The sequence below is a fragment of the Budorcas taxicolor genome, chromosome 17, assembly GCF_023091745.1.
Source record: "Budorcas taxicolor isolate Tak-1 chromosome 17, Takin1.1, whole genome shotgun sequence".
Lineage (NCBI taxonomy): Eukaryota > Metazoa > Chordata > Mammalia > Artiodactyla > Bovidae > Budorcas > Budorcas taxicolor.
In genome coordinates, this window is record NC_068926.1 from 18941407 (window position 1) to 18955933 (window position 14527).

At 36.8% G+C, this 14527-nt stretch overlaps 1 protein-coding gene across 4 annotated transcripts in view; it reads left to right on the forward strand.

Annotated features, from left to right (window-relative positions):
* Positions 1–14527, forward strand: part of ELF2 (E74 like ETS transcription factor 2) — a 98275-nt gene that overhangs the window by 25490 nt on the left and 58258 nt on the right. For all 4 annotated transcript variants that reach the window (XM_052654356.1, XM_052654358.1, XM_052654357.1 and 1 more), the window contains exon 3: positions 897–1135. In XM_052654356.1, coding sequence (XP_052510316.1) covers positions 1064–1135 — 72 coding nt within the window. In that variant the 5' untranslated portion in view covers positions 897–1063. The remainder of the gene's footprint in view (positions 1–896; positions 1136–14527) is intronic.

The following is a 14527-nucleotide window of genomic DNA, read 5'->3' on the forward strand; positions in this document are numbered from 1 at the left end:
TTTTGTGTGGAAAATTCTATTAAGCCCTGTGATTTCTTTGTGCAATATTTAATGTACACAAAAATCAAATAAAATGTAACTTTTTAAGAAATAATCTAATACATAAATCAAGATGATGTACATATTGCTGTTCATCTCCACTAGGGGAAAAAACTTGAGTTATATTTACTTGAAACCATTTGCTATATTGCATTTTAAATCAATATCAAAAAAGTTATTGAAGAAAGAATGAGAAAGTAATATTAAAGGCATTCCAAGTCATTTCACTACTTTATTTTCAAACTATTGTATTTGAAAGTATAAGTAACTCAAATTACAGACCTTGTAGAGTATACAAAATGTGAACACAGAATGAGCCTGCTACTGTGAGCAAGAGACAGTTCTAATTAGTTATTTATATATATACGTAAACAAACAACATAAACGTAAATTCATATACATAAACAAACCAAATGAGCCAAGGAGGACTGAAATATTTACAAACCAATACATCTTTTAGTTTGTTAAATAGGTGAATAATTTTAGAAGTTGTCTTGGTCCAGCACATTTTATGTTTTTAGTGCATAAAATTTTTTTAAATTTCAGAAATTTTTACCAAAATATTTCAGGAATAATAGTATATCTTCATAAGGAGAGAAAGTTGTAACATTTTATTTCTTAGAATATAAACATCATAAGATCACCAGTGTGCAATAGCTTGGTAAGAACTGCAGATTGTGAACTTGACTGCTCTAAGAGGAATGCTCATAACTGCCCTCTTTTGACACAGAGCTGTATAAGCCTAGCTCTTTTTTTCTCAGTTTATACAAATGTTAAAAAATTTTATTGCAAAATAGTTCGTGCTGCTTTATATCGTTGTATTTTTTTAAAATAATTTTTCAAATTCTTCTTTTTAGGCTCTCTGGTTAATCATCTTAAGAAGACTGGATTTCTGGATATCAACTTTACTCCATCTCTATTGACTTTTAAAACATGATAATGCAAACCTATAACACTGACAATCATCCATGAACCTTTAATTACATTGATTGGTAGCGTTTGAAGCTTCCTCAGGGAGTAAACAATGACATCAGCAGTGGTTGACAGTGGAGGTTCTGTTTTGGAGCTTCCCAGCAGTGGAGTAGAAAATCAAGAGGTTAGCCATCCAATGTATTAAATTTCTTTTTTGTTCATAAAATCAATGCATGAACTAATGAACTTAATGGGAAACAGGTATTTGAGAGTAGAAATGTATAGTGCATGAGACTGTATATCTCTGTCATGTGTCCTCATATAATTGGGTACTAGAAGCTTGAGGGAGGTAGTGCTGGGCCTGAGTTGCCTGAGTTGTTGGAACTTCAATATATTGGAATGAACTAGGAGGGAAAAAAGAAGACAATAGTATTAGTTGAGAAATAGATTTAAATCTCTGATAAAATCCATTGTTTTGGATTTTAGAGTATATAGGTAAATATGGTGTCTAAATACCTAAATTATATTCATCTTACTTTAGAATTTTGTATCTCTTTTTGTTGTTACCTTTGTCTTTTGATTATTCTAATTCATGTGGGAATCCATTGTATTTTAAGTATGTATTATTTTTATTTAAGAATTTAATTTAGATAATTTGTAAATCAGAAGAGAAACTCGGTTTTGAAATTTTATACTTGAAGAATTTTGCAATTTTAGTGTATTTGGTTGTTTTTTGTTGTTGTTGTTATTGATAACATTAAAGAATAAGAGATAGGAGTAGAAAGCAACAGTACCTGAAATACATGGACTTTCAGGGCCTGGCTTTTATTCCCACCATTCGGTAAAGACTGACTATTGGGAATTATCTAAATTAAAATATAATAATACTGTCACAACAATGGTCAAATATTTGGCCAGAGATAAGATGGGAAAATGGAGGAAAAAAATCTGTTTTTTCTATATTCTGTGGAAGATACTGCTGTTATTGGTACTGTTACTGAGATACAAATTAGGATGTCAGGCTGTGTGTTCTGGGTCTGGATTCTTTTTCTAGATTCTTTTTCTAGCTTGCTTGGTGTTTGTTCAGAGGTCTGTTAAGTCCTCTGAGATAGCTATGGGCAAATTCAGTGGGTTTGTTTTCAGTGGACTTGGTAACTGAAATATCCCTGTAGTATTTGAATCTAAAACTGTTTCAAAATCTGCTGAGAGAAGCAAAGGTAAAGAACATGTTTTATTCTCATAATCAATTTCTGCTTCCTTCTTGAAGTTTCACTTTCTGTATGATCACTTCCAAGTATGATTAACTCAAGAAATGAGAGACTTGGGATTTCTATCCCCTCCAATACTGTCCAGGACTTGCTTCTTCAAGTACTTTCCTTTTGCCCCATGGTTTTACTCTGTTGATATTAATTCTGTGGGGGAAGCTGCTAAGAACAATTGGCAGAATATATTTACCTTGTGGTGACTGGGTACCACCATTATGGGAAAATGAGTAGAACACTTTGTTTCTGGAAGACTCTCTATACGTCCCTTCATTTACATAGAACCCCATGTGTTCATGGCTTGACAAACTGTTTGTTACCAAAGAAAGAATCTGACAAATGAAAATAATTTTGTCAAGACATTATTGACTAATGATTTATGCAGTAGTCTTAAAAGGTGGTCATAGGCGTTTTAGGAAGAGTGGCACCAGAAAGGAGGAAACTATTCTCGGGAACTTTTTGTTCACATTATGTCATGTGGATACCTACTTACTTTCATTTCATTTATTCCCTCAACAAACATTAATTGACCTCTTACTGAATGTCAGTTACTTTTTTAGGCGCTGGGGATAAAGTATTTCAGAATGGCTGTGAAGAATAAATCAGGGCTAGAGATAGATAGAGAATTGGTAGGGTATTTTGATTAGAATGGACAAGGAAGGCTTCTCTGAGCAGGTGGCATTTTAGTGTAGACCTAAATAGCATAAGGGACTGAGCTGTAGAAACACCTGGGGAAGAAAATTCCTGGAAGAAAGAAAAGCCACTAGTTTCTGTAATATCTCCCAAGTTTTTAAAGTGAGTTTTGGGGATAGTGGTATTTGAAAGATAGAATTTTGTCTTATAAGCTACTATTCAGGAATGTATTTATAATATATATCTATACTACTTATACTTTAAAATGTAGGCTGGGGTGGGGAAAAAATGACCTTATTACCTTAGCTTCAGAATCTGAAGAAGAAACAAATGTTTAAAATACGATGGGCAACACATTTTAAATCAATTATAAAATTTTTTTAATTATTAAAAAAGTGGTGGGCATTTGGAGAGTTATTAGTGATGTTTAGGCTTTATTTCTTATAATTTTATTCTTGATTATGTTTTATATGAATGTTTTATAAAATTAGGATAATTCTGTTTCTGACAAAGAGCAAAAAAAGTAGACTGTAATCTTATTAATGAGTGTGGATACAAAAATCATAAATAAAATAGTAATACATTTATAAAATAGTCATATATTTAAAAATCCAGTTACCAAATAGGATTTAGATACATAAGGATATCCAATTTTAAGAAAACAAGTAATATATATCCCTACTAATATGACATATGATATAATGGTTAGGATAAAATACTTGATGAAATAGGATTTTATGAAGTTCAATATCCTTCCTGATAAAAACTATAAAATAAGTGTATATTTCCTTAATATTCTTTTAAAAAATATATAAATCAAGAGGTAGAATCCTATTTAATGGTGAAATACTGGAGTATTTTCTCTGGAATTGGAGAGAAAGTCAGTATGGGCACTACTATTATTTAATATTTTCCTGTAATCAGACAAAATAATGAAAAAACATATAAATATTAAAAAGACCAAATTGCTGTTTGTAGATAATATGACTCACCACCTGGGAAAACCAAGGGGAAAATCCATTAGAACTAATAAGAGTACCTAATAGTTTGGTGAGTACAAAATTAACATAAAAATATCTTGCTTTGTTTTAAGGACTGTAATTAGTTAGAAAAAAATCATGGAAATAAACTGTATTTCAGAAAATTAACAAAAACGAATAAAATGTTGAAGAATAAAAGTAAAAGATATATAGGACTTGTTTGAAGGAAACTAATTAATGATACTTAAGTAGACTTTAATAAACAAAGATATATTTTGTATTTGGGTAAGAGAAATGGGAATGGTCAGTATTGTGGAGGATGTCAGTCCTCCAATTAATCTATATATTTAATTCCATGTCTATCAGATGTTAGGGCCAGTTGGGGGAAATTGATCATATGGGCCTAAAGATTGTATGGAAGAATAAACAGAGGAGTAGCCAGAGCAGTTTTTGAGGAGGAAATACATATCATGTAGGTCTCATAGAAATGGGGAATTAATGCAGAAAAAATAAAAAAGAATGTAGGTATATTTAAAAAACAAAATGAATGCAAGTTTTAGAGAGCATCTGCTTCCAGACAAAGAAGATTGGGACTTCTTCCACTTCAGGTTGTGATGGAACAACTGAAACAAGATTTGTACTCCAACCATACACAACTAGGAAAATGAACAAAACGTATGAGCCCACAGTTTTTATTTGTGCTATGGTCTTGAATGTTTGTGAAACCCTCAAAATTCATATGTTGAATCCAAACTTCCAAAGATGATTATCATTAGGAAGGTATTAGGAAGTAGGGCTTTAGGAAGGTGATTAGGTAATGAGGAAGGAACCTTTACAAATGGGGTCAATACTTTTATAAAAGGCTCTAGGGGAAAAAAAGGCTCTAGAGAGACCCCTTGCCCTTTCTGCCATGTAAGGACAAAAGAAGTCTGTGACTTGGAGGAAGGCCCCCACTCAGTCATTCTGGTACCCTGATCTTGGATTTCCAGCCTCCAGAACTGTGAGCAATAAATTTCCGCTTTTTTCAGCCACCTAGTCTGGTATTTGTTATAGTAACATGAATGGATTAAGACAGTTGGACCACAGATGGTGCAAAACTGTTCTTCCTGAGAAATAATTGCACTGGCTTACTGCTTGGATCTACTTTATGGAAAAACATGGGAAGGAGAAATCCAAACAGAACGTAGACAGTCTCACTGTATTGAGGAAACCAAAATTTGGAATTTGGAGAGGCTAATGCACCTAAAAATGGGAAAACAATGGAATAGATAGGGAAACAATGAAACAGATGAGGAAACAGTAGAAATAATGCAACTAATAGATAGGGAAACAGTGGAAATAGTGACAGACTTTATTTTTGGGGGCTCCAGAATCACTGCAGATGGTGATTGCAGCCATGAAATTAAAAAACACTTGCTCCTTGGAAGAAAAGCTATGACCAACCTAGACACCCTATTAAAAAGCAGAGGCATTACTTTGCCAACAAAGCTCCATCTAGTCAAAGATATGGTTTTTCCAGTAGTCATCTGTGGATGTGAGAGTTGGACTATAAAGAAAGCTGAGTGCCGAAGAATTGATGGTTTGGACTGTGGTGTTGGAGAAGACTCGAGAGTCCCTTGGACTGCAAGGAGATCCAACCAGTTAATCCTGAAGGAAATCAGTCCTGAATATTTATTGGAAGGACTGATGCTGAAGCTGAAACTCCAGTCCTTTGGCCACTTGATGTGAAGAACTGACTCATTGAAAGAGACCCTGATGCTGGGAAAGATTGAAGGCAGGAGGATGAGATGGTTGGATGGCATCACCAACTCGATGGACATGAGTCTGAACAAAGCTCTGGAAGTTGGTGATGGACAGGGAAGTCTGGCGTGCTGCGGTCCATGGGGTGGCAAAGAGTCAGACATGACTGAGCAACTGAACTGAACTGAATGCAACTAATTTGAGGGGCAGAGTATCTGAAAGGAAGAAGCTGCCTAGAGGAGGAACTCAGAACTCAGCCTTTGGTTCCCCTAGCTGAATGAGTTCCCAGGTGTAGTAAGAAACTCCATGAAGCCAGGCAAAGGATGATCAGAAAGGTGTAAACTCAGGAACCTACTGAAAAAAATCTACATAGTTCACTCAGGGCTGGAAGATGCTAGAGTTCCAACCAGCTGGAAAAGAGGGTTTTTGTTAACTGCCCAGGGCACTCATTAGAGATTCCAGAAGGGTCATGCCTACATAAGTGGAGCTAAACTAGCTCTGGAATAAAGGGGAGTCCAAACTTGCTCTAGAAAGATTTCAAAATAAGCCTTGAAAATTGATCCACAAGTAACATAACTGTCATAGTAAACATTATTAAAATAAGACAGCAATGTATAAATTGTACCCAGTGATGTAAATTTTACATATGAAATACCCAATCATGTAAAATGCAAGGATGCAGGAATAATATAACTTAAAACTTGGAGAAAAATTTGTCAATGAAAATAAATAGAAATGATAGATACGTAATTAACAGATAAAATTCCAAAACAGCTATTACAGACATGCTCAAGAAAGATAAAAGAGAACATGAATCTCAGAGAAGAGGTGTAAATGACATAAAAGAACCAAGTGAAACTTCTAGAAATGAAATATATCCTAAATGAAAAGAAAAATTCACTGGGATTACAAATAAATTAGGTACTGCATCAGAAAAGACCAGTGAATTTGAAGGATAGAAGCTATATCATTAAGTGCAGAAAGACTGAAAAAAGAAAAAAAGGTGAACAAAAACTTGGTTACCTGTGGGACAATATCATGTTGTCTAACATAATGTAGTTGGAATCCCAGAATGAGAGAAGAGAACATAAAAAGCATGTAAAGAAATAATGGCTATAAAATTTCCCAAGTTTGATGAAAATAGAAACCCATAGATCTGAGAAGGGGCTTTCCTGGTAGCTCAGCTGGCAAAGAATCTGCCTGCAATGCAGGAGACCCTGGATTGATTCCTGGGTCAGGAAGATCCTGTGGAGGAAGGGATAGGCTATCCACTCCAGTATTCATGGGCTTCCGTGGTGGCTCATACAGTAGAGTATTTGCCTGCAATGCAGGAGACCTGGGTTTGATTCCTGGGTCGGGAAGATCCCCTGGAGGAGGACATGGCAACCTACTCCAGTATTCTTGCCTGGAGAATCCCTGTGGACAGAGGAGCATGGTGGGCTACAGTCCATGGATTCACAGAGATGGACATGACTGAGCAACTAAGCACAGCACAGATCTGAGAATCTTAAACTCTAAATAGGATAAAGCAGAGAGTAAACAGACTGAGGAACATCAGAATAAAGCTGCTGAAAGCAAACTTCAAAAAGAAAATCTTAAAAGCTTCTAGAGAACTTCTGTGGGAGCCACAGGGTTGAGAGGAGTGTGGCCTCTCCCGCCATGGCCTGTGCTCATTCACATACCAGTACTCCAAAAAGGGGGAGTCATCTGGAAAAATGCCTCTTTTCCTGCTGTGTTCAAGGCGCCCAGTTGACCAGATATTATGTACTTTACTCACACCAACTTGCACAAAAACAATGGACAGCTCTGTGCTGTCAGTGAATTAGCAGGTCATCAAACCAGTTCTGAGTCTTGGGCAACTGGCAGAGCTGTGACTCCATTTCCCAGAGTATGAGGTGGTGGGACTCACTGTTCTGGCCAGGCTGCTTTTGGAAATACATGTTGTGGAGGCCACATGTTTGCGCTAATCAAGGCCTGGTGATGTTGGCACTTTAGACTGAACACAACGCAGAAGTGATACTCTATCTGCTCTGCACTGGCTGCCTCAGCGTTACCAGAGCTGGTTGTGTCATCTTATTGAGGAAGATCCTGAACTTGCTTTGGTGGCTGAAGATAAAGTTGAAGGCTGCAAGAAGATCAAAGAGATCGTTTTGCTTCTGAAGAAACTTAAGGCATGGGATGATATTAAAAAGATCTGTGCTTCTCAATGAATGAGAACTGGCGAAGGCAAAATGAGAAGCCGTCACTGTATCCAGCACAGGGAACCCTGCATCTTCTTTAACGAGGACAGTGAAGTCATCAGAGGCTTCAGAGACATCCTTGGAATTACTCGGTTTAGTGTAAGCGAAGTCAGTGTCTGAAACTTGCTCCTGGTAGGCATGCACGATGTTTCTGCATTTGGACTGAAAGTGCTTTCCACAAGTTAGATGAGCTGTTCGGCACTTGGTGTAAAGAGTAACTGCAAACTCCCCATTCACAAGTTGTTTAATATAGACCTTTGCAGAATCTTAAAAACCCCAGAGATCCAGAGAGTTCTCCAAGCACCACATAGGAAGATTCACTGCAAAGGCTTGAAGAAGAATCCACTGGAAAACTTGAGAATCACATTGAAGCCTCTAAACTCATACTCAAAGACCATGTGCCAAAACACCATTCTTCTCCCAACCAAGAACCACAAAATTCAGGTGGACAGCAGCAGCATTAGAAGCCAGATCAGATGAAAAGGGGATTCCAGGCAAGAAGTCTGTGGTGGGGAAGAAAGGAAAGAAGGCTCTTGGCATTAAGACGCAGAAGAAGCTTTGAGGGGAAAAAAGGCTGCAGTGATAAAACAACAACAACAACAACAACAACAAAACAGCACTGAAAGGAAACCCACAAAAAGGAAGCCCAACACAGAAGAAAAGTCTGCTGGATAAACTCAAATTCGTGTATTCTGGAAAGGTCAAATCATTTTGGACAGTTAATTTTGAGTAAAGACCCAATTAAAGAGGTAGTGAGAAGCATGGGGGGAGAAGGCTTCCAGAGGAAAAAATTCATTACCTACAGAAGAATGAAGATACGACTGCAGACATCTTTATTAGAATCATGCAAGTCAGAAGATAATGACTTCCTTAAATTTCACAAAACTAAAACTTGTCAACCTACAGTTACATATCCAGTGAAAATGTCCTTCAAAGTGAAGTTTTTCTCCGTCCAACAAAAGCTGAGAGCATTTATCACCAACAAATGTGTATGATAAGAAATGTTAAATGAAGATCTTTAGGCAGAAGGAAAATGATACCAAATTAAAGCATATATACATAAACTTATGCATAAAGCATTGAAAAGTGCTAGAGAAATAGTTAATGTGTGGGTAAATATTTTCCAAAATTTGTTTTAAATTTTTAAAAAAGATAATTGTTTAAGAAAAAAATAACTGAATTATATATATATCTATGTATATAATAGCTGAATTATGGGGTTTGCAATGTGAAGAAGCAAAGGAAGTGAATGTATGACAACAGTTGAACACAGGATGGGAGGCAGTATTGGAAAAATACTACAGTGCTGTAAACTTTTATATTAAGCATTGTTGGATATAAACTGTAATATGTTAGGAAGCCTGTTGTAAGTTCCGTGCTGTGTTGTGCTTAGCCGCTCAGTCGTGTCCGACTCTTTGTGACCCCATAGACTGTAGCCCACCAGGCTCCTCTGTCCATGGGGTTCTCCAGGCAAGAATGCTGGAGTGGTTGCCATGCCCTCCTTCAGGGCATCTTCCCAACCCAGGGATCAAACCCAGATCTCCGACATTGCAGATGGATTCTTTACCATCTGAGCTACCAGGGAAGCCCAAGAATGCTGGAGTGAGTAGCCTATCCCTTCTCCAGGGGAACTTCCCAACCCAGGAACGGTTCAGTGAACCAGAGTCTGCTGCATTGCAGATGGATTCTTTACCAGCTGATTGTTCAGTGATAAAGAGTCTGACTGCAATGCGGGAGACCTGGGTTCAGTCCCTGAATGGGGAAGATCTCCTGGAGGAGGAAATGGCAACCCACTCCAGTATTCTTTCCTGGAAAATTCCATGGACAGAGGAGCCTGACAGGCCATAGTCTGTGGGGTTGCAAAGAGTTGGACAGGACTGAGTGACTTTCACTTCACTTCACTTCTTTACCAGCTGAGCTACCAGGGAAGCCCATTGTAAGATTTACTGCAGCACTAAAAAATAAAGAAATATAGATAGTAAGCCATTACTATGTATAAATTAAATAGAATTTAAATGGATACTAAAAAAATTCTTAATTAAAAACAAGACTGAGAATGAAAGGAACAGGGAATAAATGAAGTAAATAACAGAGCAGTTGGTAGATTTAAACCTTGTTTTATTGATAATATTAAATATAAGTATTCTAAATAGCCCAATTTAAATGAAGATATTGTTTAAAATGCAGATTAGATTTTTAAAAAAGCCAAATCTGTTAGTTTCATCCAAAGAACTCATTTTTAAGTATAACCACACAGTTTAAAAGTGAAAGTATAGATACAGATGATACCATGCAAATATTAACCATAAAACAAGATGAAGTGGTTTCAGGACAAGACCAGGGATAAAGATAGACATTTCATAAATGATAAAAGGACCATCTTCTCAAGAAGACTTAACAATCCGAAATGTTTTTGCATTCAACATGAGAGCTTCAAAATACATAAAACATAAACTGATAGAACTGAAAGAATATATAAATCCACAGTAATAGAGTTTGCAGCATTCCTCACTCAGTAATTGATAGCTCGATTAGAAAATCAATGAGGATATCAAACACTTGAATAACAGTATGCGCTAACTTCACCTAATGGACTTCTGTGAAGCACTGTGCCTGACAGTGTCAGAATACATATTCAAGTGCACATGGACATTAAGCGAAAGTAGATTATATGCTGGGTTGCACATCTCAGTAATTTTAAAAACTTTCAAAGGATCGAAATTATATAGAGAAGTTGTGACCAAAGCAGGATTATATTAGAAATTAACAAAAAAATGTGATTGCAAAATTTTTTGATACTTGCATATTAAATAGTATACTTCTAAATTAGTGTAACCCATGGATTAAAGAATAAATCACAAGAGAAAGTAGATGTTCAAACTGAATGAAGATGAAGGCACAGTATATTAAGTTTGAGGGATGAAGCCAAAGCGGTGCTTAGAGGAAAGTTTATAGCTTCATATATTTACACTGGAAAAGGAAAATCAGTCTTAAGGTTTTGCCTCAACAAGCTAGAATATGAAGATCAAATCAAACCCAAAGTAGAAGGAACAAAGTAATAAAAATAAAAATCAATGAAGCTGAAAGTGGACAATCTCTAAGACTGCACAAGAAAAAGGCAAAATACACTAATATCAAGAATGAAAGATACATTATGATAGACAGTAAACATTAAGAAGGCCAGTAAGTTTGATAACTTAGATGAAATGGGCCAATTCCTTGAAAGTCATTCCAAAAGGAAAAGCAGGCCTGCATAGCCCTCTATCTTTTAAATAAGAAATCTTTTTAAAAGGTATCAACGTCTTTTAAAAAGGTATCTTTTAAATAAGATATTTAAGTAACCTTTGGATTTGTAGTCAAGGTCTTTCCTGCAAAGAAAACTACAGAGCTAAATGGCTTTCTTGATCTGCTAAATATTTATGGAAGAAGTAATACCCATTTTACACAACTCTTTTAGAAAATAGAGGACGAGAATTTTATGAGGTCAGTATTACCCTGATATCACGACCAGACAGAGATTTTTATAGGAAAAGGAAACTACACATCCATATTCTTTATGAACATAGAATCAAACATTCTTGATAAAAGACTTGCAATCAAATCCCGGGGCATATAAAAGGGATCATATGTCTCAAATGGGGTTTATCCCAGGGAGGTAGGTTTAATCAATTAGTGTAATTTTCCGTGTTAACAAAGGAAAATGGAAAAATCACGTGATCGTATCAGTAGCCACTTAAAGCCCATTTGCTAAAAGCCAATACCTGTTATACAAATTCCATAAACTAGCAATAAAGGGCAGCTTCTCAGTCTGGTAAGTACATATGTGAAAAACCCACAGTAAACATACTTAATGGAGAAAGAAAATGTTTTCCTTTTAAGGTTGAGAACAAGGCAAGGGTGTCTGCTGTAACCATTGCTATTCAACACTGCACTGGCAAAGTTGGTACAGGACAAGAAAAATGAAAGACTTGCAGATCGGAAAAGAAGAAATAAAACTGTCCCTATTGCTAAATGATGCAATCATATACATAGAAACTCCTAAGAAATCTGTGTAACCGTTAAACTGACAAGTAAATGTAGAATAGGTGTCCATGTAAAAATCAGTTGTATTTATATATTATTGGAAAGTGCAATTCAGAAAGTAAGTTTAAAAAGTAATACTATTTAATAGCACCATAAGACCCAAGGGTGAAGTTTAATGAAATCTGTACATAGAAAACTACAAATTACTGTTGAGACAAATTTAATTCAGTTTAGTCGCTCAGTCGTGTTCAACTCTGTTTGACCCCATGGACTGCAGCATGCCAGACTTCCCTGTCCATCACCAACTGCCAGAGCTTGCTCAAACTCATGTCCATTGAGTTGGTGATGCCATCCAACCATCTCATCCTCTGTCATCCCCTTCTCCTCCTGCCTTCAATCTTTGCCAGCATCAGTGAGTCAGTTCTTCGCATCAGGTGGCCAGAGGATTGGAGTTTCAGCTTCAGCATCAGTCCTTCCAATGAATATTCAGGACTGATTTCTTTCAGGATTGCCTGGTTGGATCTCCTTGCAGTCCAAGGGACTCTCGAGTCTTCTCCAACACCACAGGTCAAAAGCATCAATTCTTTGGTGCTCAGCTTTCTGTATAGTCCAACTCTCACATCCATACATGACTACTGGAAAACCATATCTTTGACTAGATGGAGCTTTGTTGGCAAAGTAATGCCTCTGCTTTTTAATATGGTGTCTAGGTTGGTCATAGCTTTTCTTCCAAGGAGCAAGTGTCTTTGAATTTCATGGCTGCAGTCACCATCTGCAGTGATTTTGGAGCCCCCCAATAAAAGTCTGTCACTTTCCATTGTTTCCCCATCTATTTGTCATGAAGTGATGGGACCGGATGCCATGATTTTAGTTTTTTGAATGTTTTGTTTTTAGCCGGCTTTTTCACTCTCCTCTTTCACTTTCATCAAGAGGCTTAGTTCCTCTTTGCTTTCTGCCATGAGGGTGTTATCTTCTGCATATCTGAGGTTATTGATATTTCTTCTGGCAATCTTGATTCCAGCCTGTGCTTCTTCCAGCCCAGCATTTCGCATGATGTACTCTGCACATAAGTTAAATAAGCAGGGTGACAATATACAGCCTTGAGGTACTCCTGTCCCATTTTGGAGCCAGTCTGTTGTTCCATGCCTGGTTCTAACTGCTGCTTCTTGACCTGCATACAGATTTCTCAGGAGGCAGGTAAAGTGGTCTGATATTCCCATCTCTTTCAGAAGTTTCCAGTTTGTTGTGATCCACACAGTCAAAGGCTTTGGCATAGTCAGTAAAGCAGAAGTAGATATTTTTCTGGAATTCATTTGCTTTTTCTATGATCCAGTGGCTGTTGGCAATTTGATCTCTGGTTCCTCTGCCTTTTCTAAATCCAGCTTGAACATCTGGAATTTCTTGGTTCATGTACTGTTGAAGCCTGGCTTGAAGAATTTTGAGCATTACTTTGCTAGTGTGTGAGATGAGTGCAATTGTGTGGTAGTTTGAGCATTCTTTGGCATTGCCTTTCGGGATTGGAATGAAAGCTGACCTTTTCCAGTCCTGTGGCCACTGCTGAGTTTTCCAAATTTGCTGGCATATTGAGTGCAGCACTTTCACAGCATCATCTTTCAGGATTTGAAATAGCTCAGCTGGAATTCCATCACCTCCAGTAGCTTTGTTCGTAAAAAAAAGAGGCCCTCTTGATTTCTCATTATAGGATGTCTGGGTCTAAGTGAGTGATCACACCCTGGTAGTTATCTGGGTCATGAAGGTTTTTTTGTATAGTTCTTCTTTGTATTTTTGCCATCTCTTCTTAATCTCTTCTGCTTCTGTTAGGTCGATACCATTTCTGTCCTTTATTGTGCTCATCTTTGCATGAAATGTTCCCTTGGTATCTCTCATTTTCTTAAGAGATCTCTAGTCTTTTCTGTTCTTCTGTTTTCCTCTATTTCTTTGCATTGATCACAGAGGAAAGCTTTCTTATCTCTCCTTGCTCTCCTTGAGAGAAATGAAACACCTGAATAAAGGGAGAATTATAACATAGGTGTGGATCAGAAGATTTATGGTTTAAGAACAGAGTTGAAGGGCTTACCTACCTGATTTAAAGACTTACTGTTAAGATTCAGTAATTGAGGTAGTGTGGTGTTGGTATACTGAGAGACCTGTGAATCAGTGGAACATCTCATAGTCCCGTATAAGACTGATTGACTTTCAGTAGTGGTGCTAATGTAATTCAGTGGAGAAAGGATAGTCATTTTAACAGATGAGGTGGAACAAGTATATCCCTATGCAAATAAATGAATTACAGTCCTTTCTTGCATCATACACAGTGACTAACTCTAAATGTATTTATAATTAAATGTTTAAATAGTGTAAATGGAGAAAAATGAGGAAATTTTCTCAGCCTTAAAACAGGCAGTAATCCCTTAGATTGATTATAAAACACATGAAGTTAAAAAGAAAAAAAAAGATAAAGTTCATTTAAATGAAAAGCTTCTATTCCTTAAAAATATCCCATTAATAAAATGAAAGGGCAGGAATTCCTTGCTGGTGCATTGTTTAGGACTACGGGCTTTCACTGCAGGGGGCTCAGGTTCTATCCCTGGTTGGAACTAAGATCCTTCATGCTGTGTGGTGAGGAGGAGGGAGGGAAAGGCAAACCAAGGATTGGAAAGGAGTTACAATACATAACCTGTATTCAGACTATATAAAA